This window comes from Podarcis liolepis, assembly GCF_965112155.1.
Source record: "Podarcis liolepis genome assembly, chromosome: 8".
Taxonomy (NCBI): domain Eukaryota; kingdom Metazoa; phylum Chordata; class Lepidosauria; order Squamata; family Lacertidae; genus Podarcis; species Podarcis liolepis.
The window spans coordinates 42,076,751-42,100,395 of record NC_139560.1 but is presented as its reverse complement, the minus strand read 5'-3'; the positions used below and the strand labels follow the sequence as shown (position 1 = coordinate 42,100,395).

The 23,645-nt window shown below is 42.8% G+C and overlaps 1 protein-coding gene across 5 annotated transcripts in view; it reads right to left on the bottom strand.

The window, feature by feature from the left end:
* GAREM1 (GRB2 associated regulator of MAPK1 subtype 1) overlaps positions 1-20,105 on the bottom strand; it is a 71,852-nt gene extending 51,747 nt beyond the window's left edge. Inside the window, exons 1-2 of one of the 5 annotated variants that reach the window (XM_083517704.1) lie at positions 19,655-20,078; positions 12,139-12,269 (exon numbers count right to left, since the gene is read on the bottom strand). Coding sequence is in view for 1 of the 5 variants with exons in the window: in XM_083517703.1 (XP_083373829.1) it covers positions 19,655-19,775 (121 nt within the window). In the remaining 4 variants the exon portion in view is untranslated. Of the gene's footprint in view, positions 1-12,138; positions 12,270-19,654 lie in introns of all 5 variants that reach the window. The other 4 variants (XM_083517707.1, XM_083517705.1, XM_083517706.1 and 1 more) reach the window with 4 other exon arrangements.
* Between the last annotated feature and the right edge of the window lie 3,540 nt (positions 20,106-23,645).

Genomic DNA, 23,645 nt, shown 5'->3' with positions numbered 1-23,645 from the left:
ACTTAATGCAAACATATATATTACAATGATACTGTTACTTTTTAGTTCTGGCCTATTGTTATTGCCATTTCAGTGTCTGGCAAGCAGGGCAAATCCATCCATCTTCAATTTCCATTGAAATTCCTCATCTTTCCCTACTCTCTCCAAAGCAAAAAAAAAGTGCAAGCTGTGCCTCTTTTATAGGTTTCAGGAATATTATAATGATCCTTGGATTGCTATGCTGTGTTCTGAAGCCAGCTTTTGATAGGTAAACAGTGATGTAGGGTGGAACATGTTCCATAATGACATTTCCCCCCACAGTTATATTTTTCGGTGCAGGGATCTTTTCCATTTCTAAAAAAAGCAACCATTTCATAAAAATTAATGCCATCAACAAAGGACCATGTCAAAGGCTGCTCCTGTTCCCATCACTGGAGTTGGGGGTGCAGTAATTGTGCCCCTCCACTAGTAAGGAGATGCCATTAAAACACCTGATCCTATGAGCTACTATGCCATCCATCTGAGCCATGTCTCTTCAGAAATTGTCTACTAGTCTTTTACTTCAAGGCTACTATTATTCTGGATCCACCTGAATGCACATTATATGCTGAAATTACCTATGTTAACACAGAAAACAGAATCATCTTGATAAATCATGGCAAAGTCATGCAAATTCCTAAACTTTAGTTTGGAAGAAACCAAGCAGGCTGGCACAGGCCTAAGTTAGTTGAAATTGTAACTTAGGCTGGAGCCAAACCCATATAATTAGAAACAAGCTATCCTGTCACAATGTTTTCTAATTCTTTTAATGCCTCTCTGTTGGAATGGGGCAGAATGGATCAAGATGTGTTAGTAGAACTGAGACCAAAAGAAATTTATTAATGCTTCAATTTGGCACTGGTTTTCTGTAGACATGTTTTATGATTTCAGGAGGAAATTTACTGCATTTCCCATCCTCTCCCAACCCATCCCGAATTCCTGCTTTCTGATTCAAGCCAATCCTTTTGTTGTGAAACACCTACTGGTGCTATAGCACAATGTAATTTAGGTGCTTTGTAATCCCTCCTGTCTGGGAACCAGGTCACTGAATATTGCGCTTGTGGTGATTCTGCGTGACTTGTACCTCCTTCCTACTCTCCCTTCTTGGGTGGCACACTTGTAAAGTGCAGTCCAGGGCAGACACCCATCTGCCTACACGTAAGCACACTTTCTCTGCTACAGGCAGTGGAAAAATCCAGGATATGAATACCAAGGAGAGTCACACTTTCTTCTCTTTGGATGCTAGGGAAGCACATCCAGTGAGGTTTTCCTTAATACCCAATATTCTTTCTGCAACCAGATTGGTGAAGTGTTTTTCTGCCCGTAGAAGAAGTATGCTGCCATGGCTCCTATGAATGCAGTTTCCCCAAGACAGTAGTCTTCCCTATTGTTCAAACCTGATGAAACTTGCTAAGACAGCAGGACAATCAATATGCATCACCATTAACTGACTTGTTTTGTTCCTCTCTGCCATGCATCTTTATTTGCTTTATTTTACCTCCAACCCTGGAAATGGTTTGAATGTGTTCCGCATTATTGTATGTGGAGCTAAACCAGAACTGGGCCTAGTTAAAACATGACAGGAGACCACCTAACAACCTGTGCAACCTCAAAACTTTTAAAAGAAAAAGGAAGTTATTCAGACCACAAAATGCATCTGTTCAGAAAGGCATTTTAGACAATGTCTGTGAGTGAGTTTGGCTATTTTTGATGCTGTTGGTGAACTGTTTTCATTGACACAGTATGATTTTAAGTGTTGTTTAAATTATTGTTTTTTTAATCATTTTCTTATGTACACCCTGGAATCCTATGGGCCAGGACATGGCTTATAAATATAAATAATGCATCAATAATATAACATGCGAGTCATATACTCCTCACATCTTACAATACAGGCAGGCAAAATACAGCTTGTTATTTGTAAAAGAAACTTTAGTAATGCCCATTTCTGTTTTAATCTTTCTATAAACCTCAGGAATCTTAATTCTTAGCACACTAGTCTGAGCATAATCAATTGTTTAATGTGGAGCAGCACACTGATAAGCACTCCCTTTTTCAAAATGGCTATTTCTACATTCATCTGCTATTATCAAGTATGAATACATTACCAAAACAATTTACATCTCTCTGGTATCTCAGACATCCTCAAATCTTTCATACAAATATATTCAATGTGACATTTAATTACTTTTTTTAACTCAGACATATTGCTCATGCACTTCAATACATGTTTTTATAGTCAGTGAGAAATAGCACTTCTTGCCTACAGGCTGTTGTGCAATGATTCAACTAGCTACTGGCATTTTGCTAGCACTCAAACGTGAAAGTGCAAACACTACTATATTTCTCTGTGTTCTCCTGAAAGTTCATTATTTGGAATTTTGGAAATCTTTTTAGAACGTAGACAAGCTCAGGAATTGCTAAGCAATAACACAAATATGGATTGCATGCTATGTAAAAAGTGTGTGTGTGGGGGGGGAGAACCATCCCAGAATGCCCTGTGCCAAAAAACGATGTGGCCTTTGTAGTGCTTGTATAATGATTTCTCAAAGTTTGATTGCCACACATAATTAAAACTGGACAGGAACAGTGAGGGTGTTGATGAGCTAATATTACAAAAGCTCATTAGTAATACATTCATTAAGATGGCATCTAGCTGTACCATTTGCCAGCAACCATTCTCTCTACGTACAAAATGCACACTGCATTTGTTAATTAGAGGGTGGCAACCAGAGCAGAAACCTATTTTTTAAGAACCCTATAACCAATAGTCTCAGTCTATGTTTCTGCCCTACAAATCCATAAACACTCCATCAATCTGAGAAGGGGGGAGGACAAAAATATGTTCTTCCCCCAAATCAATGGGATAAAAATGGAGCTGTAGATATGATCCTATTATAAGCTGCAAGACAACCCAAGAACACAATGCCAATTCAGTATTTGAACACTCACTATGGAGGAACTTCAGGGAATCTTTAAAATAAACAACCAAGCTAAAGACAAGCACTGTAATTCCCAAGCCAACGAATACGGGAATACTGATAGAGAAAGATGTTGCCTTTACACTTCTAGAAACAAAGCTCAAAGGCACTGCCTCATTGCTCTAGAATGGAAGCAAGTGATAACAGACCTATTTCTCCATTCATAATGATGAAATTTTCTATGCCTACGTAGGAATGAAACCAGCAGATGTGAAATACATCCCACTCCGGCTCATTTAATTGTACTCCCACATAGTTTGGCATATGATCTTTGAGGGAAGCTATAGCAAGGAAGAATGCAATCTGGTTCCTTCAAAGGAATAAATATTAGGCTAATGAGAGCACTCTGGCAATCTCTCTCTCTCTCTGTATTCCTGCATTCAGGGGGTTGGAATGGATGATCCTTAGAGTCCCTTCCAGCTCTATGACTCTCTCTCTCTCTCTCTCTCTCTCTCTCTCTGCATGAGCACATCAGGCCCTGCAAAGGGGAGGGGGCAGCTGAGTACACTTGCCCTGGGCTTCAGAAAGCTAACCTGGCTGGGGCCCCCCAACCTCTGGGAGACACCACTCTTTGGGGCAGGTGGGTGGGACAGCTCAGAGACCAGGGACAGCAGCAGCTGCTGCCTGGAGAACTCCCAAGGAGAAGGGAGAGGAGGCTGAGGGAACACTCCACAAGGGAGGATGTTTGAAAAGGGTGAGGGGCTGCCAGCTCTGCAGGCAAGGGGTGACATAACTGGGCTCCTAAGCCCCACAGGTGTGCCGCAGAAAGAATGTCGTTGATTAAGGGAGCCATGGACTCCAAGGTTGAAAACCTCTGATATAAGAGGTGGGTGTGAGGGGGGCTGGTTGGTCAAGATGGACCTTGGAAGTGTTACCTTGACCCTAACGGGCCATGCACCAGCCTCCAAGGGAAACTGCACTATGCCGATAAAACACACTGCATTTCCAACCACCAACCAACCATTCCCAACGCCTAGAAGAACTTCCAGCTTAGCCTCCAACACAGTGAAACCTAAACCAAGCTCCCACAGTGTGGGAGAAGGTGAGCTTGGCACATATAAGGAAAAACTTTCAGCACCTAAAATTTCCGGATCATGGCTGCAAAGTGTTTTCTAATTACAGTGAGCCAGGCTAATTTATTTGAAAGGTGCCAAATATAGAGTGACATTAAGCGCATTCCCCCCCCCATAAAAAGTTGTTTTACTTACAAAAGTAAGAAAACAAGTGACTCATTCACTCACAGAAATAGGATGCTGTATGTGATATAAGCCTAGCAAAAGCTGATTTTTTTTATTTTAAAAATGCCCACAAAAATGGTGACTGTGATAAGTGCCTATAATAAAGAACTTCTTTCCATTCCTCCTGCCTTTGAACAGACAACATCCATGCTCCATTTTCTCTAGCTCTCACAGCTACCTAAGCTGCCTTTCAGCAACAAACATTTGTATCCCCTCTTTCCTCTTAAACGAATTCAGTTCTATGCATGTCTGTCTGATTTTTGTTGCCTTTTCCTCTCCATATTTGGAATTATAATTTTACTACCCCTTAGCCATTACCAAAGAGTTGCCAAGCTAGCTTAAATACTGCCTGTATAATCAACTTTTTATTTCTGTAACAGCCTGCACATTAATCCATTTTTTGCTATTTGCAATTGTTTATAAACTTTGATCTGCTGTCTGATTACTATTTCCCCCATCATAAGTGTAATGCAAATATAATTTGCCCTATGAAATGTGCATAACTGTGTGTTTCTCCTCAATGTACATATGTTTGTCATGTACTCATGCATCTCTTCAACACACGTAAATGAGGCCGCACAGTAAGAGCTTGGAGTCTAGCTTTAAGGCAGCACAATAAGTTTATTGTTTACATGGTATGGAAGTGAAGATGGATGTCTGAACCTAAAAGTTCCATGCTTTTTGGTGCATGGTTGAATTTGTAAGCACCTTTTGCTTAAAACTTTTTTCAAACCCTAGAAACGATATTTGTGGTTTCAGGAGTGTGATTATGTCACTATAACATTCAACCGGACTTCTTTTGCTGGGATTGCCTACGATTCTTTGATACTGTTATTCGTCCTGGACACTTGGGACAACAGGATAACACTAGAGAAGCAGGAGCCAGTTATTGTGCACTTTGACCATCTTTGGTCAACAATATCTGAAGCCTCAAAATTAACAGACTGTGTACTTATGTACTAAGTTCCAAAAACATATCACAGTGTCACAGCAAGTTATGCATACTGTGAATTGTCCCTCCAAGCTCAGGGACTGCGAACTTCATGTCAATTAAGAAATGAGGAGATCACTGGCATTCTATAATAATTTTGAAGGCTGTCCATTAGGTGAATTGACTTTAACCTCAATAGAGCAGCAAGAGGAATGAATAAAATTTAACTGTGGGGAAAAGCAGCTGTCAATGCCAAACGCTTTGTCCCTTTCAGCCACCCTGAGGAGAAAGTTCTGTATCAAGATGAGCTTTCTTGGTATGAGGGCCACTCAACAGTATTTGAGGGGGACTATGAACAGACACAGTTTTACATTCTTACAGTATATTAGCGGTGATCCTGTTTCACAATTTGACATTCAGAGAGAAGCAGAGGAGCACAATACATTCGGCCAAAGCAAATGTATATTCTTTGTTCTTTTTTAGTACTATTGAGCAATGTAACTGAATTCTACAAAGGCAACTAAGATGACATTTAAAGGGGGTCTGTGTTGCATACTGCAAATAACTCTGCTGACTTGAACAAGACAAAAGTGACCCATTCCCCCCCCCCACTTTTATTTGAGATGGCAGCCAGCCAGCTAGATGTCTTTACACTCCACTGGCAAAATTTACTACAGTGCTGAAATAATTCCTGTATTGTAGCAGCACAGTAGTATATCACCATTTATACTCTGTTTGTTAGATGTCACAAGAGCCTTTTTAATATAAACATTCATTTTTTGCTTACAATCCTGACACCTACTGTGCTTTAGACACAAAAAGGTACTGAAGCCTTTTGCTAACAGCTGAAGCACATGTGCAAATTAAAACAGCCTTCTTTTTTTAATCCAAGAACCAAACAATGTTAATTTTCTGATCAATAGAACTTCACAAATGTTTTGTTTTATTTACAATGCATGGCTACTATTGTTATACCTCCTTCAATAGTAAGGAACTTCCTTCAAAGCTTTTCTCCCCCTAGTCAGTAGAAAGATGAAAGAAACATCTCCTAAGTTTTTTTGTACTTTGGTTTGGTCATCTAGTCCAATCCCCTGTAATGCAGGAATTACAGCTAAGAATAAAGTATGCAGTTCCAAAGGCTGGAGAACCTAGAAATGAATGTGGGTGGGTGGCCTTTATGAATATATTCACAAGACTTTAGTATTGCTAGCTAAAGAGCTGCTGGATGTTTTTAAGTTCTATTCTCCCCTTGCAGGACTATTAGCTTGTATAAGGCTTTTCCAACCAACTGATTCTTTCAGAGGGGAACTAGGACCATGAATACTGACTCATAAGCCAGCTAGCCCTTTAAGAGGCTCTTCTTACTGGTAAGCATAACAATAACTCTGTCATGCTACAAGGCCCTGGTAATAACAAGACTTGCAGTGATTCAGATCTAAATAAGTGCCAAGGCAAACCATACATTTTGCAATGTATGGAGCATTCTTTTTTTGTAAAATAAAGTCATGGCACACAATAGGAAAGGTGGAACAGAGGAAGGAAAACGTTTTGTCTAAGAAGAGCTAGGGTTTTTTAGATAAAGTGTGCAGGCTGTCACAAAAAAGAGAAATCAACCCATGGGTTGCCATGGGTTGGAGAAGAAAGTAACCTGTAGCTCTTCAGATGCCAACCCCATCTCCCATCAGCTCTAGCCAGCATGGCCAGTGGTCAGGGATGATGGGAGTTGTAGTCAAACATCTGGAGGGCTAAAGGTTCACAGCTCCTGCACTCAAGGCGCAGGAGCCCTAATACTGAAACATTGGTCAGCTTTCTTCCAGTGAAAATGCACTGAATACCAAATGACTTTATGCTTTTCTCTCCAATTAATTGGATGTTTTCATGTGACAGTAATTCATAGGAATCAGTGAATTCCCCATGGCTTCTGCAAATGAGTGCCCACACAGAAGCTTGGCAGCACTAGGTAGCATGGGTTGGACCGCTGCCACTCTGCTTTGTCTTTCCCTACGATGCTACAACTTCTCTCGTTGCTCCCACATCCTCTTTCCCTCTACTTTGTGTGGAGAAGTCCCATCAACTCATCAGTTTGCTCTGAGAGCAAAAGGGTGAAAGGATGACATATTAGAGCTCAGGCTTCCTGGTGCCCACTGCAGAGGATGTGGAGAGGGAGACACTCAGCAGTATGGAAACCTTGAACCAGCCCTGAAGATGAACACACAGTTCTCACAATTCGATTCTGGAAGCAGAGGATGATGTTCCCCAGTAGAAAGTAATTTCTCTCTCTCTAATGCAGCTGTTTTACCTTCTGAAATGCTTCCCCCCTCCCAGTTATGAAGAGGCAGGTTGGCTAGCAGCAGACCCAAACTCCCCATTTAGGTGGACCTACATTAGAAGGAAACACTGAATATATTTGCTGTCTTTTCAGCCAAAGTTCTCTAACTGCAAGTCATACAGAACTTGGCTTGGTTTGGCTTTTTAAATCACAACACATATCCTATTTTTCAAGTTTTTGCAGTCTGTTTGTGCAATGGGTAAATGGTCCAATACAATTAATTACCAAATGTTTTGAAAAATTCCCCTCCATGTGAATGCTGAACTAATTTGGAGAGCCTGACAGAGGGATAATTCGATTTGGCTAGAGGCCAGGAAAACAGAAGGGAGGAGGGAGGCAGGAGTTGGACAGCATTTTCTGTTCTTATTTTGCATTTTAGGAAGAACTGACCTCTTGAACAGAAGTTCAGAGAAGGTTCAAAGACAGATGTAAACCAGCATAAAAGTTACATCGAATTTTCAGGTACTGTTCAAGTTCTTTGAGTTGTTCCACAATTTAGTAATGCCATATTTCAACTAAGGGGTATGAAAAAGCTGCTATCTTTTTAAATGACAGATTAGATTTACTTCCTCTTTGCTACTGATCAGCTTTACGCCAATTGCTGCTAACTGAACATGTGTTAAATCAAGGGGGGCGGGTTAAATACCATTTGGTTGACAGTTATTTCACATAGTATACCTGTTCCTGAAATTTCACACACTGAGCAAAGCAACAGATTTTAACACATTTAATTAGAAGACAGTGCTTTGACAAGAAAAAAGATTTTTTTTATCTGTAGTAACTTATTTAATTATACTATGTCCAGCAAAAAACAACACCACATACCTTTTAAATATGTGGTTCTATTAAGCCAAAGGTTGGCAATGTGGCACGTGTGAGCATAGTGGTCTCCTTGAGGACTCCATCTGGCACTCACAGAGCCTCTGAAATCTCTCTATTCATGGCTCCCTTGGCCATAAAGTGATGGTAAACTCTTGCCCCCACTGCAAAATATCATAGGATCATAGCCTTGTAGAGTTGGAACGGACTCCAAGGGCCATCTAATTCAACCCCTCGCAATGCAAAGTACATAAAACTGAAGAAGGAAGCTATAATAGTGGCACTCTTCCCCCTTCCTCTTTTAGCTCTATGTGCTTTCCAGGGGTCAGATTAATTCTACTGGATCCAACTTTCACCCAGATCCCTTGGAAAAGCAAGGTGTGTGTGTGTGCGCAGCACACACACACATGCTGATCTGGAAGAGAAGTGATTAGAGTGGATGGCTCTCATGGCACTCACTCAAAAATCCAAATGTGCCCATGGGTCTAAAAAGGTTGGTGACCCCTGCAGTAAGCTACATTATCTAACAGGCATGTCTTCTATGAATTTGTCCAATCCTCCTTTGAAAGCCATCCAGCTCTGCAGCTGTCACTACCCCTTGTGGCTAAAAATCCACAAGTTATCTGCTGCATGTAGAAGCAATTTTTCTTGTGTGAAGCTATACCAGTTTAATTAGGTAACGTAGAATTCTAGTAATATGGGAGATGGAGATTTTTTTTTCTTCCCACACCATGCACGATTTTAGAAATATCTACCCCACCCCTCTTACCTGGCTTTTTCTTACCTGCTAAAAAGTAAAAAGCTCCAAGGATGGGTATAGCCGGGGGGGGGGGAGCTGTCCCCTTAAATCAACAAAAGTAAATAAAAATACATAGCTAACTAAGGTTCTGTGCCCCCCCCCAACAAAAATCCTGGCTATGCCCTTGGCTCCAAATGCTTTAGTCTCTCTTTGTACTGAAGGCATTCCAGTCCCTGACTCATTTTGGCTGCAGCTTTACCACTTCTAGGATACCTCATTCAAGATGGGAGGTACTCAGGGATAAACCAACTTTAGGACAGTCTTTAGCATCAATATGATCCTATACCCGACAATGAGCAAACTGCCCACCAGCCCTCTGCAAATGGGGGGGGGGGTTAACTGAGTTCACAAGCACCCTTTTATTCAACAGGTGGTAGCAATGGCTCCCACACAGAGGATATACTGTGTAGGATGGCATGATGCAAGATGCAAGGATAGGAATGTTGGATTAGAACTGGGGAGACTCTGGTTCAAATCCAACTTGGTCATGAAGCTCAAAAGGGATCTTGGTCCAGTCACCAGCTCTACTTCACCATGATGTTGTGAGGATAACATGAGAAGGGACCATGTACTCTGTTTTGAACTCCCGGGGGAACAGGTGAGATAGAAATGTAAGAAATGAAATATGCGGTTCGACCACGCACACCACAATAAAAAATTTGCTTAACCTAAAGTCTGCTGGGTTTCGCTCAAGGTCAGTTTTTAACTGCTCTTCTACTACTTTTCAGCACCCAACTTAAAGGTAAAGGTAAAGGTACCCCTGCCCGTACGGGCCAGTCTTGACAGACTCTAGGGTTGTGCGCTCATCTCACTCTAGAGGCTGGGAGCCAGCGCTGTCCGCAGACACTTCCGGGTCACGTGGCCAGCGTGACGAAGCTGCTCCGGCGAACCGGCACCAGAGCAGCACATGGAACGCCGTTTACCTTCCCGCTATAAAGTGGTCCCTATTTATCTACTTGCACCCGGGCGTGCTTTCGAGCTGCTAGGTTGGGAGGCGCAGGGACCGAACAACGGGAGCGCACCCTGCCGCAGGGATTCGAACCGCCGACCATGCGATCGGCAGGTCCTAGGCGCTGAGGTTTTACCCACAGCACCACCCGCATCCCAGCACCAAACTTAGAAGGCATTAGAAGGGGACTATACAAATTCTGGAGGAAAAGGCTATTAAATGTGACTGCTCGTGATGGTTGTCGTATTACCTCTAGGATGCTATACCTAGTGAAAACAACAGTGGGAGAGAGCTCTTTGGTGGAAGAGCTTTGGTCAGTGGCAGAGCATTTCCTATGTGCACAGAAAATCCTGGGTTCAATCCCTGGCACTTCCAGGCAGGGCTGGGAATGTCTCTTGTCTGAACCCCTGGACAACTGACGCCAGTTCATGTATCGTAGACAAAGCCAAGCTAGATGACCAATGGCGTGACTTGGTACAAAGCAGATTCCTATGTTCCTTTTGTCTTCCTGCTTGTGAAATTCTCTTGACATCTGCTTAGTCACCATGGGAGGCAAAATTCTGGACTAGCTGAGGCCTTTCGTCTGATTCCACAGGGCTCTTTTTATGATCAGCCTGAATCCTACTGGTTAAGATTAAGGTGAAATGTTGGAGAAATCCAATTATTGCCAGGTATATCCTGGTTCCCCTTATCAAACTGAGACCCCACCCAGGCTAACAAAGGATTCAGACCAAAGTTCTAGTACTATCTGCAGACACATCCTCCTGAGAATTTTAATTGAGCCTTTCGACCTGCCTACTCTATAAGGATTTCCCTACTGGCCAACTACAGTCCAGCTCCGCCACTTACTCATTTAGGCTTTCCTGACTAGAGTATATGTGCTGGGAAATGGTTTAGAGCTCATTGACAATTATTTCCATTAGGGGATGCTATTAACCTGACGTGTTGCTTTGGCATATTACAGAAAGGCTGCTATATGACTGTTGCAGAGGCAGGATAATATTAACACAGATTTCTCGCTGCATTAAATTGATGTAAAATATTAGCATGAGATTTTTTATGGAAGTTCTAAACAGTTTCAGTGGGGGAGCGGGAATCCTTTGGGGAGGAAGAGCAGGATATAAGATCAATTTAAATAAATAAATTGGTTTTTAGGGTGTGTTCTCAGTTCTCACATGCCCACCACTTGCCCTGATACACAAACGTTTAGGGGAGATGCACAGATGCACACTTAATGTTTAAAACACACTCGATTCCTGGTGTTCTCAAGGGGTGTGTGTCATATGCTTTAAATGTATGTTGGATGTGCTTTAAATTTCTGGTGTTGACCTGCCCTTTCAATTTGTTGCTTCCAGCAAAGAGTAGGGGAGAAGCAAAGGGGAGACTTGCAGCAGCCTGCACTAACACATTGCACCCTGGTGCTAGACCACAGTTAAACATTAACTATGGTTTGACATTGCATGCAAACTAGGCCATTAACAATTCATTGTGGGAAGTTGCTTAATATATTTTGAAAATGTTTAGTATGCCTCAAGAAGAGTAAAGAAAATAGAGAGGCTTTAACTTGGGAGAAGGACTGAATTCACAATCATACCACCTTCGTATTACGTATGGCAGGATGCCATATTGTATTGCTTCCCACGAATTTATCTATTACCGAAGCAGGAAGTTAACACAATACAGCATATTGGATTGCACACGATCGAACATAAAGCAATGCCGTCACACTGAAAGCTATAGTCACATCCTTTACCCATATCTCATTGTCTGTCAAAACACATTGAGGCAAATTTATTCTCAGCCTAACCGTCTATACACATCTACTTTGCAAGTACTGGGTTCAGTGGGACTCACTCTCAGATATGTTTGCATAGGATTGTAGCATAAGACCTCAGACTAAACTGCAGAGAACAGTCTGGCACTGAGAGCCATAAGGTATTGAACAAGTGGAGGCTCCTCCTCTTCTCTATTCAATTGTACAATACAAAGAAAACCATTTACAAAAGCTATGTTTATTATTATTTGTTATTTTTATTAATCACTCTTTTCACAAAAGTAACTCAAGGCAACTTACAGAAAATATTAATTAAGCAATATTAAGCTGTATAAAATATTGCTCAGCGTATAAATCAAGCAACTCAACCAGATCCTGTAGAATCATCATCACCATCATCTAAAGACGGGCCCTGACTGTGGGCTTACAGACTGTAAGACAAGAAAAAAAGCAAGAAAATAATTAAGGAACAAATCAGAGAGGAAGGCCTCTGAAACAGTGGGAACTACTGCAGAGAGAAATCTTCAAAAGCCACTCAAGCTAATGGGAGCTTTGGGAAGGGGGTGATGGGACCGTGGCCTGTGAGGAAAGGGTTGAAAGGTTCTCCCCACGGTCTTTATCAATGGCTATTTATAGTAGTGTTCTGTTTCAGAGAGATGCATGACATCAAATCATGGTTTTGACGCCACATGTAGTTTGGCCCTGGGCATATTGTCCCCTTATAACATGCTAAATAACACCTTTGGAATGTGGCCTGAACTTTTTGTATGTGGACGAATAAGACTTTACAACACAATAATAACTGGTCTCTCCTCTAAACAGCAGCCATCTCCCATTGCAGTTATTAAAAAGATCAGTTTAACCAGAGGTCACAAGTCATAGCTGCCTGCCTTACAACATCCTCTTGTAATAGCCTTTCTACTTCTCAAGTGCAACATAGTTCTCTCTCTCTCAGAGCAGCCTTGAACAATGCACACTTATACTGCCAATAAGGGAAAAGCACTTTCCTCCAAGGCTCTTTTCATTCCTGAAAATGAACTTCACAAGAGCTCAAAGGGAACTGTCAGAACCGAACTAAAATATATATGCGTGACTCATACCAGAATGGTGCTATTGTCAGTTATGTTTATATGTACTTAAACGTATTTCTTTTATTTTTGGCCAGTGCTATAACAGGGGTTCTCGTGGCAGCTTGTTATAAGGCTAAAAACTAATGAAAAATTCATTCACTAAAACAAGCACCATCACCTAACCAAACCAACAATTCATATTTACACCCCAATGAAGTTTTATACTTTTGCAAAGCTGAAAGCAACTGTTGCAAGCTGGGTATAGGCAACAGGGGCTCAGCTCACTTGCGTATACAGAAATGAGATCCCCCCCCCCAAGGAAATAACATATGCCAGGGAAAGACAGCAGACCATACCAGGTCAAAATGCTTTCAGAAATGGATATCTTGGGAAACAGCAGCAACAGTACCGTATTCCAAACTGTCAACAGACTGAGCTGTATGTTTCTTCTTACAACCCGTTAGTGGACAGCACACATAACATGTACCCAACATCCAGGACTCTGTACACATAATTGTGAATGGTGTACTAGATATTGCCCATGGCACATGAAGTTAGCTTTCTCTTAGTGAAGTTAGCTTTCTCTTAATGAAACTAGTATAGGACTTCACAGCCTACAGTTATTCTTCATCAACTTGGCAATTACAAGTTGCTTGGAATGACCTCAATCCACCTCCTCAAAAAACGAAACAGAAAAACGTGCCTTCTTCCATGTCAGTATTATGGCCTCATTACACAGCCTCCTGCCCAGTTCAGACCTATCAAATCTCTCCAATGATTTGCCTAATCGCCACCTTCCACTCCTCCCGCCGTGATACACCAGCCCCCCCCCCGCCCTGGTTCTCATTTTAACAATAGCATGTATATATGCATAGCCAAAGCCATTTGTTTAAAAACATGGTACTTGGAACCTGTGGGAGCTACCAAGGCCAGTAGCTGTGAAGGAACAGCACTTATTTTAAGTCATTTCTATACTGCTCTTCATTTTAAAATACGTCAATCCTAAGGTGGTTAACAAAAAAGCAGTATCTTACTGGCACAAGAAAAGGACTTCAAGAAGTTTACTACAGCAGTTTCAAGCATACCAAAATTGGTGGTTATCTCAGGGTTCAAAGACATTGAAAAGGAGGTAGAAGAACTGCCTCAAGTACCAGAGAAAGTACAAGGCTTAGTAGAAGGCTATGATAGAGGAAAGGGGGAAACCATTCCATATTAATCAATAAAAATGAATTAGCTGTTTAAAATAAAAGCAGCTTTAGACATCACATCACTAGGCAAAGATCTAACATGAGCTTTACTGCATTGGAAGATGACCTACAGTAGCAATTAAATCTCCAAAGGATTGCATTGAAGCAGGAGGAAGTAGTTTGTCAGGCAGTTATAACCATGATGAGTGGAAAGAGGAGAAAGAACTCACTTGAGCACAACGGGCCACATTCAGCCTCACGGCTCTTAGAAGCAAGGGCGTTAGGCTTTTTACAACATTTTGTTTTCACATAACGAGTGCCACAATATTTCATTTGTAGGTTGCCTCAAATGAGTGTGTCTGTGCAAAATACCTTAATGTGAGAATGAAACCTCACTCCACATTTAAGTGCCATAGGAATTACCCTGTGGCAAGAACATGCTCACAGGCCCCAGACTGTGTTGGTCAACCAAAAAACCAAAGTTCTTATATCCAAACTGCTAAGTATGGTGGGACATATTCCTTTTCAAAATCTATCTGGCACCATCCTTGCCAGAAAAATAATGGACTCGTATAATACTACACTGCTTTCTACACATCCATCATATCTTTTCAAGGAGCCAATAACATCAGCATGTCTCCCTAGTTCTTATGCAAGACACCAGCATGTCATGTGTATCTATTTTCCCAATGAATCACTTTCTTCTGGCAAAACAGTGTCATCAAGGAAACTAAGGAACAGTGTACTGTAATAAAAGAGCTCCTTTCTACAAAGAAATTCAGGGCCATGCTAAACAATGCAAGATTCCTTTACAGCACTTTTGTGTACATATAGGAAAAAAGCATGAAAACTGCTTTTAGAGTGAAAAAATGCATGAATCTACAAAAACTGAGAAAAATTCTTTCTCTACTGTAGTCACTGCTGCGAAGTGTACATTACACAATGAAAAGTGTGTGTTCGCTTGACACAGCTTTCTACATCATTTTTTAATAGATCCACAGATATGTTTTCCTTCCTCAGCCCCTATTTTGTCTGCTTGCTATTCTTTCAAAGGAACTTGCTGCAATTTGCTTGTTTACCATTCATTATTGTTTCCACAACATTCCCTTGCAGGAATGACTCTTACACGGCTTCCCAATACCCTCATGCATTTTAATTGCGTACTTTCTGAAGTTCCAAAGTCACCCAGGCAAAAATACATACAGAGAGCTCCTAGCAGAAGTGTCCACACATAAAAAGAATAATACCAATGGTTAATAAAAAGCCAAGATACTGCAGTGGAAATCATATGCTGCACAAGTAAAATGAATTCTATCTCAAGAATGTAAAATGCAACTTAAGTTCTGCATACTGTAGTTTTCTTTGCCATGGCTTTCCAACTCCGGATGTATTTGGGCACATGTCTGCTCCCCCTCTCCATATCCTTAGACATTCAAGGCTAATTATTAACATAGAGAGGGAAAGCACACACACACATCTATTAAGAGCTATTTTCGTATTCATTCAGTCTTATTAATAGCTCTGCACAAAAAGATACTGACAGTAAAGCCTTGTCATAGAATCATAGAATCATAGAGTTGGAAGAGACCACAAGGGCCATCGAGTCCAACCCCCTGCAAAGCAGGAAACACCATCAGAGCACTCCTGACATATGGTTGTCAAGCCTCTGCTTAAAGACCTCCAAAGGAGGAGACTCCACCACACTCCTTGGCAGCACATTCCACTGTCGAACAGCTCTTACTGTCAGGAAGTTCTTCCTAATGTTTAGGTGGAATCTTCTTTCTTGTAGTTTGGATCCATTTGGATCCATTGCTCCATGTCCGCTTCTCTGGAGCAGCAGAAAACAACCTTTCTCCCTCCTCTATATGACATCCTTTTATATATTTGAACATGGCTATCATATCACCCCTTAACCTCCTCTTCTCCAGGCTAAACATGCCCAGTTCCCTTAGCCGTTCCTCATAAGCCGTTCCTACAACCTTAAGCAAAACCTTGTTGTGAAAATAAGCTTATGCTAAAGGAAATGTCTTCTGCAAAACCCCTCACAAAGATACTGCTCTGGAAGCAATGCAAAGTTAACAATATGCACCAGACCAACCAAGGACATTCTACATGTGTAACAGTCCACAGAACAGTCCAAGTGATCTAGAGCAGCCTTTGCCAACCTGGTTCTGGACCACATCGCCTATCAATCCCAGCCAGCACGGAAGGCAGATTAGAATATACTGTTGTTGGCAGAGCACAGTAGCTAGAAAAATGAACTGTGGGCTCAGAGAATCCCAGTTCAAATCTTCCCAAAACTATGAACTCATGGGATGACCACCAGGTACTCCTTTTGTACAAAAGTGGGGTAATGACTAGCACAAGAATATTGATGGGATTCTATTTTTTAAAATAAACTGTTTATTTTGTTTTTGTAATATATCTTTGCATGTAAGGATTCTTAAAGTAATGCATCAAACTGTAATGCATCAAAGTAATGCTAATAACACTGAACACTTAGGAAAATTATTGTAAATGCAAAGTTTGATGGTGATGATGTTGGCTTTCCTAATTTATTCAGTGACAAAGTATAACAATCAGGGTCAGGTTGATATACACATACACACAAAGTCTAAAACCCGCAATTGGATAGTATTTGTATCCAACAAAAATGTCACAAGGTAGTGAAGAAGCTTTCAAGTTCTCCAAAACTCCATGCTAAACCAAAAGTATTCTACTTAAGTGTATATGGGCAGATAGCCCTTAGGACACTCACACAAAGGAGCTGGATTATTTGCCATCGGAAGCACTTGTGCTTTATTGAATATGCAAATGCAGTATTTTTTTCTATGTCTACCATCAGAAGTAACTATTTAACTACTTTTAAAGATATTCAAGATCACTGAAGTGTGTCTAGTGTTGCCATCACTTGATATATCAAGATTCACATAGATACCGTTCAGAATGAAAATACGGGCCATGTATTTCTATCAGGGTGAAAGAGGGGAAGAAATTCTAAATTCTTGGAAACAACAGCTGCTAATGAGCAGATCTTGAATTTTATCAAGTCAACCCCTTAGTATCTCACTTTTCCCATTAGCCAAATGGGCCAATACTATTTAATGATGTTTTCAGCAGTCTATTGTGAGAAGGACAATATGAAAGAGTGTTTTGCACATTTTTAAAAATTAGGAATCAATTGGAAACTTAACCCCTCTTCAGACAATCAGGAACTTGGAAAAGCAACATGTGGGGGTGAGTGTGCTACTTTAGCCCTGTCCATGGGTTAGAAGACAACTGCCCAAACCAAGGAACCTCATGTCCTCATCATGGAGGCTCGCAAACAATGTAAACTCCCAGAAAATCAGGGTTCTTTACTACATGGGAAGTCAACACGAGTCACCCTCCAACTTGCAGAGAAAGAATAGCAATGTACTCTGCCATGTACTGCTCTTCCAGTTCCTGGAGCCACGAAGAAAGTCTTGGACACAAACGGACAGTGATCATAGAAAACGGAGATGTGTGAATACCAGGAGACTAGGTGGATTGCAAAGGGCATTCAGAAGAGAGACTTGCACAAGAGCTGTAATACAGTGAGGAAAAAAGGCCTTAATCCTAAAGTTATAATGACATCAAGGGTTGAATTCCAGGAATTATGATTAGAAGGAGATTGCAGAAAATTATGGAGAGCAGCATAACAGTTCAAAAGCTGCAGTGGAAAACCTTCCCAGCTCAGTTATCCACTTCCGAACTGCTTGCCGATCACACAGTAGTTACATCCAATGCAAGGGGAAGAGAGGAACACCAGCAACTATTTTTGCACTGCTACATTTGAGAGAGGAAAAGCGGATGAAAACCCAGTAGACAGGCCCCTAATAATAGAAATGCACCAGTCAACAACCCTTCTATGCCCTCCTTTATTAACACGTTATATAACTTGGCTATTCGTTTTAATTCACAGACGTCATCTGATAATATGCAACCACTCGAACAGAAGAGTCAACTAGAGAATACTGAAGAAAAATTCAGGCAGGGTGCCCATATGAAATGTGCTGTCTTTGGTTTAATGAATGTCTAGCTTAATCAATTGGGAATACCTTGATAGATCTGGGCAAATAGGTGATGCAGGGTTGGAACCATTATCTATTCAATATTTAAAGAGGCATAAATATTGCATCATAGCTGTTGCTCTCCTGCACTGCATATGTAAACAAGGCAGATACAAACACACTTCTCCAAGACAGAGAATGATTAGCAATTCCATACCTTGCCATTCTAATATGAAATGTTTTTTTCCATAACTTGAAAGTTCAATTTGTGCAAAAGGCTTTTAAAAAAGATCTTTCAAAGGATTAAATTGTAAAGAAATCTAATTCAACGGTTGGCACAGGATATGGGTACACAAGAAAATGGGTATTCTGGATGGGGAAAACAAAATCAAACATAAGTTTCAATCTGAAGCTACCAAAAAAAAGCTTTTGGCTAGCTGAGAGAGCACAGATGACTGAAGAAGTAATTGCAATGGTTATAATTACTATAATGTGTTTGTTTGACAAACACATCTCCATAATAAAGGAGCTGGGGGGAAATAAGCACATCATACTAACCCTTTCAAAGTTAAACACAGCTTGCCAGAATAGCCCTTCAACAGAAGAGCCTATCAACCATACTTTGAAGGGAATTGGATTTCTGCACCAAGCTATAGAAGCAATTCTTAGTTTATGCCCCTTTGGGAGGGGATTTATAACCATTTCTTCTTTCCCTGTACCACTCCTGTTAATGTTGCCCTCAGTAAGAGGAGAAGCTGAGAGCCAATAGCCATCTCAATAAATCTATGGGCGAGCACAATTCTTGCTCTGAGATTACGCAGAGTCCTATACTTTGCGTTTTGGACCACAAGCCAACATAATAACACACCTGAGCCCATCTGCTTGAGTGGGTTTCTTAAGCACGCAGCTCTTGAATTTGCATTGTGTTCAGGGGCTCTAATATCCCAGCCGCAAGTCAACCCAGGTGATTTGCAACGGGACCTAACTTCCAGCTGAATTTCTTGGGATCGCAGCCAGGGCGACTAAGGGAAAGCCTCTCGACTTTCAGATATGGTAAATTAAAAGGGCCCCAATTCGCGCAGGGAGCAACAGCGGGCAAGAGGCGAGCCAGGGGCCATTCCGGCGCAGCTCACTTGCCCCCCTCCTCTCCTCCCCATTCGGCGCGCCGACCGCACCAGCTCCCGGGGCCCCGACATCGCCCCCGCGCCGCTTTGAGCTCCTTAAGATCAAAGCCCTGGCATTCGCCTCCTTCGTGCCCCATTCATATTTTAGTCACGTGCCCCCTCTCCCCAATGGGCTCTTCTCCCCAGAAGGACTCGCGCCTGGAGTTTGGCCGGCGTTCAAGTGGAGAAGAGGCAGAGTCTGGCGACTCTTTCCGAAGTGGCTGGGGAAGGAGGAGAGCCAGTGCCCGGCTGCACAAGCACCGCCACCACCGGCGCCGCTTCTCCCGCTCCCAAGCCGCCGGAGTCCGGCCAAGTTACCAAGCGAGCCGCTTTTCTGCGCGGCCCTTTGCGCTCTTTCTACTCACCGCCTTCCAGCCTGACGACCTGAGGCAGGCGGTAGGTGCTCACCAGCAGGTCCAGCGGGACAGACACGGCGCTCCACTTCACATCCTTCAGACTGGAGCCCGGCGAGGGGCCCGCATCCATGTTCCCGCCCTTCTGGGGGTCCGGGCGGCGGCGGGGGTCGTCTGGTGGCGGCTTCGCCCTCCTCAGCCTCGACTCTCGCCGCCGCCGCCGCCGCCTCCCCAGGCCATGATGGGCTTGGCTTAAAAGCGAGGCGAGTCGTCTTCGACAGCTGCTGCTGCTCCTCCGCCGGCCCCCCAGCAGCAGCGGCGGCGGCGGCGTGGGTTGCACAGACGGCGGCGGCTCTTCCCGCTGGCTCCTCTGCTTGCAGCTCCAGCTGACCCAGTAAACGCCATCCCAGCACGGACTGACTAATCAACAAGGTGCGAGCGACGCCTGCGCAGTGGGCGCCCCTCCTCTTCTCCACTCCCCGGGAAAAGGGCAGCCCAGGCGCTCCCTCCTGGGGGCGTGGAGAGAAGAGAGAGCAGCGCCGGGCGCAAACGCTGTCGCTCTCGCTCCCCCGTCCGGCCGCTTAGGCGCCCTGCAAGCTGCGGCGGCGGCCCGAGTTAGGAGATCGGCGGAAGCACCAAGGAAACGCGTGGAAAAACAGAAGCTCCAAGCAGCTTACTCGGAGGAAGTAAACCCCGTTGGAAAGAATGGGATTCAGAGTAAACATGGCGAAGGTGTCGCGGGCTGCCGCCAGATCGATATGTCCGTGGTATTAATGGATTAATACCATGGGCGGTGGCAGCAAGGAGCTCTCGCCCCCGCCCCCAACTCCCTTGCTGGATTGACGTATATATACTGTTATTTTTCTTTTAGCGATCTTGACATATGGCACCCACAAATCACTATCTAGAAATAGTGTGCCCCCCTTTTGTGCCCCCCCATTTTTTGTCTGCTGCCGCCGCCACTGATTAATACTATTATTAGGATCAACCAAAATGTCACAAGACAGCAAGCAACGTTCTGAGTTCTCCAAAACTCTCCATTAGACGAAATGTTACACGAAACGGGGGGAGCAAGGACAAGGGCAACAAGGAAAAACTATAAAAAGAGAAACTATAAAAAATGAGGCTGCATCTTATTTTGTTTTATTTATTACATTTATATACCACCTCTTCCTTCAAGGTGGTGTACGTGGTTCTCCAATATCCCCCCATTTTATCTGCACAAGAACCCTGTGAGGTAGGTTAGGCTGAGAGACAGTGCCTGGCCAAAGATCACACAGTGAGATTCATGGCTTGGGGGGGGGGGCTAAATCCCCAGATTCTTGTCCAAATTTAGACTTGGTTCCAAAATGAAGACTGGATTATGGATTTGATTAAACCCTGCTAGATGCTTTAGGTCCCTGTTTTTGAAAACCTAAATCCTACACTATACAGTGGTACCTCGGGTTTTTCCTGTTGTCAATCTACTAACACTCTGTGTGTGAGAGAGGGAGGGAGGTGTAGGCTGTGAAATTGGGCAGCTTTTGAATGCACACCCTTTGTAAATTCTGAGAGATTCCTGACATCCCAATTTTACAAATCCACCTAGCAGCAACTGGCAGACAGAGTAGTTTGTGCTAATGTGGTTATAAGCAAAGCAAGTGGTGTAAAAGGTTTGTCTTGCAATACTGCCTGTTTGCAACATTGTGTATAACTAAGAAAACCAGTTACATCTTGTTTCCTGTATGATTTTGCCAATGTAACTGAGTCACACATAGCTGGGGAAACCTCAACCAGTCTGATCCTAGTACAGTGGTACCTCTGGTTAAGTACTTAATTCGTTCCGGAGGTCCGTTCTTAACCTGAAACTGTTCTTAACCTAAAACACCACTTTAGCTAATGGGGCCTCCTGCTGCTGCCACCCCGCTGGAGCACGATTTCTGTTCCCATCCTGAAGCAAAGTTCTTAACCAGAGGTACTATTTCTGGGTTAGCAGAGTCTGTAACCTGAAGCATATGTAACCCGAGGTACCACTGTATAGGCTACCTCAGCCTTTGTTTTTGTGGTTTTGAACAACCCCCAGACCTCTGGAGAGATTTGACTCTCTTGACTTTATTTTTCACATTCTCCTCGTTTTTTTAGAATGTTGTTCTTCAGAAGTCCAATGTGACTCTGCTGACAATTGTCCACTTACACATAAGATGAACCAAATAGCACCATGATCACTTGCTCACCTTCCCTGACATTGGTTCCATGACCAGCTGTTCTTGGGCACAGTCATTTAAGGTATCAAGAAACCTCTTGTCATGACCAGAATACACATTTACCCTGTCGATGGAAGGGCAACTTAAGTCACCCATTACTACAACCGCAGTACTTCCTTCTTTCTGTGCCTCCTTTGACTTAATCAGTTGAAGCTAAATGGAAGTGGTTGGATGTGTTACCCAGTGGTAACCCTTAAAATCTCTCTTTGGAAATATAAGTAGGATCATGCTGCACAACTATAGGGCTATTCGTAACCTTCAGTGGAGTTCTTTATCACTAAAGGCTTGGCTTTACCATAGGGCAGCACAAGTAGCTGCTGGGGGCACCAAAAAAAGCAAAGGGTCTCCTGTGCCACGGTTGTGCTCTATTGTTCGTGTGCAGAAACACACACATGCATCTCAGCTAGGGCTACCAGCCATCTTCCACCCCAATCCTTCTGTTAGCACCATCCATCATACTGCCTCTCCTTTAATTGCCCACCTGCAATGTTATATGGCATTGAGAAGAGGATGAGTGTAGCACAGCAGTGATGACAACAGACAGGTTTGCTTGCTCATTGATTCTGCCTGTAATTGGTGTAGCAGCAGAGCTCTCAGTGGTGGAATATGCCTTCCCCTTCCTAGCAGTTTTGATTTGGGGCAGTTCAGCTGCTCCATCCATCTATCTGAGCTGTGTTGCTGGCAGGAAGCAGCGGTGTACCAGCCTTAGACTTCCTGCGCATAGGGATAGTGTGTGTCTTTTTTCTGTTCCCTTTGTATGTTTTGTTCTTTCTCTGTTCTATGTCTCATCTCTTGTACTCCCTCCCATGGATTGGCTGATTGTCATTAGGACCGGTCTTTCTCAGATGGAAACAGATGCTATACTGCCTATTGTAAGATATATGTGTATGACAGAAAGAGAAATACGCCTCAATTATAGTGACAAAACAACTTCAGCCAGTTCTATTGGCATTGCTCCAAAAGAAAGGAAACTGATGGCATTGATGGGATAATGATGTCCTGGAATAATCCTGAAATATAATGAGCGTTGGACAACTATACTAGGCACACTGCTGGGAAAGTGTACTATGTTCATAGGAACCATACACAGAAAGCAAATATTATACTTTTTTGTGGGGGAGGCGACATTAGTAGGAGTTTAGATTTCTACCTGCTCAGGCTCACAGATGTTTCCTGCAAAATTTGTATCAGTTTTGCATCAAATCAGTAATGCTTTTCCTCTGTAAGGAAAAGGTTACACTGGAATTGGACCCCAGTACTAAAAACTGATGTCTTGTCTCTTGAAAGCATACGATTGGCAGCTAGGAATCTTGGATGCAGCTCAAGCTGTAAACTGAGACTTTGTCCCTCAATTTCTGTAACGGTTTTACAATCTCTGATTTGCATATCAGTAGAGGTATCTTATTGGTTGCAAAATAACATTTTTGTGTGGCAATGATAACAATTTCTTTCCTTATCCAGGGTGGTTGTATGATTAGCCCCAAGCAAGATGGGAGTTGAAAAAAAGCAATTTGCGTCATAAGCGCTACTGGATCGCTTGAGCTTAGCAATGACTCACACCAGAGCCTGGAGCTTCTTACTACCTTGATAAAGTATTTATTTATTGCATTTATGTCCCACCATTTCCTCCCAGGAGTTCAAGGTGGTGTACATGGTTATCCCCCTCCTCATTTAATCCCCTCAACAACCCTGTGAAGAAAGTTAGGCTAAGAGGCAGTGACTGGTGCAAGGTCACCCAGTGAGCTCCATGGCTGGGTGGG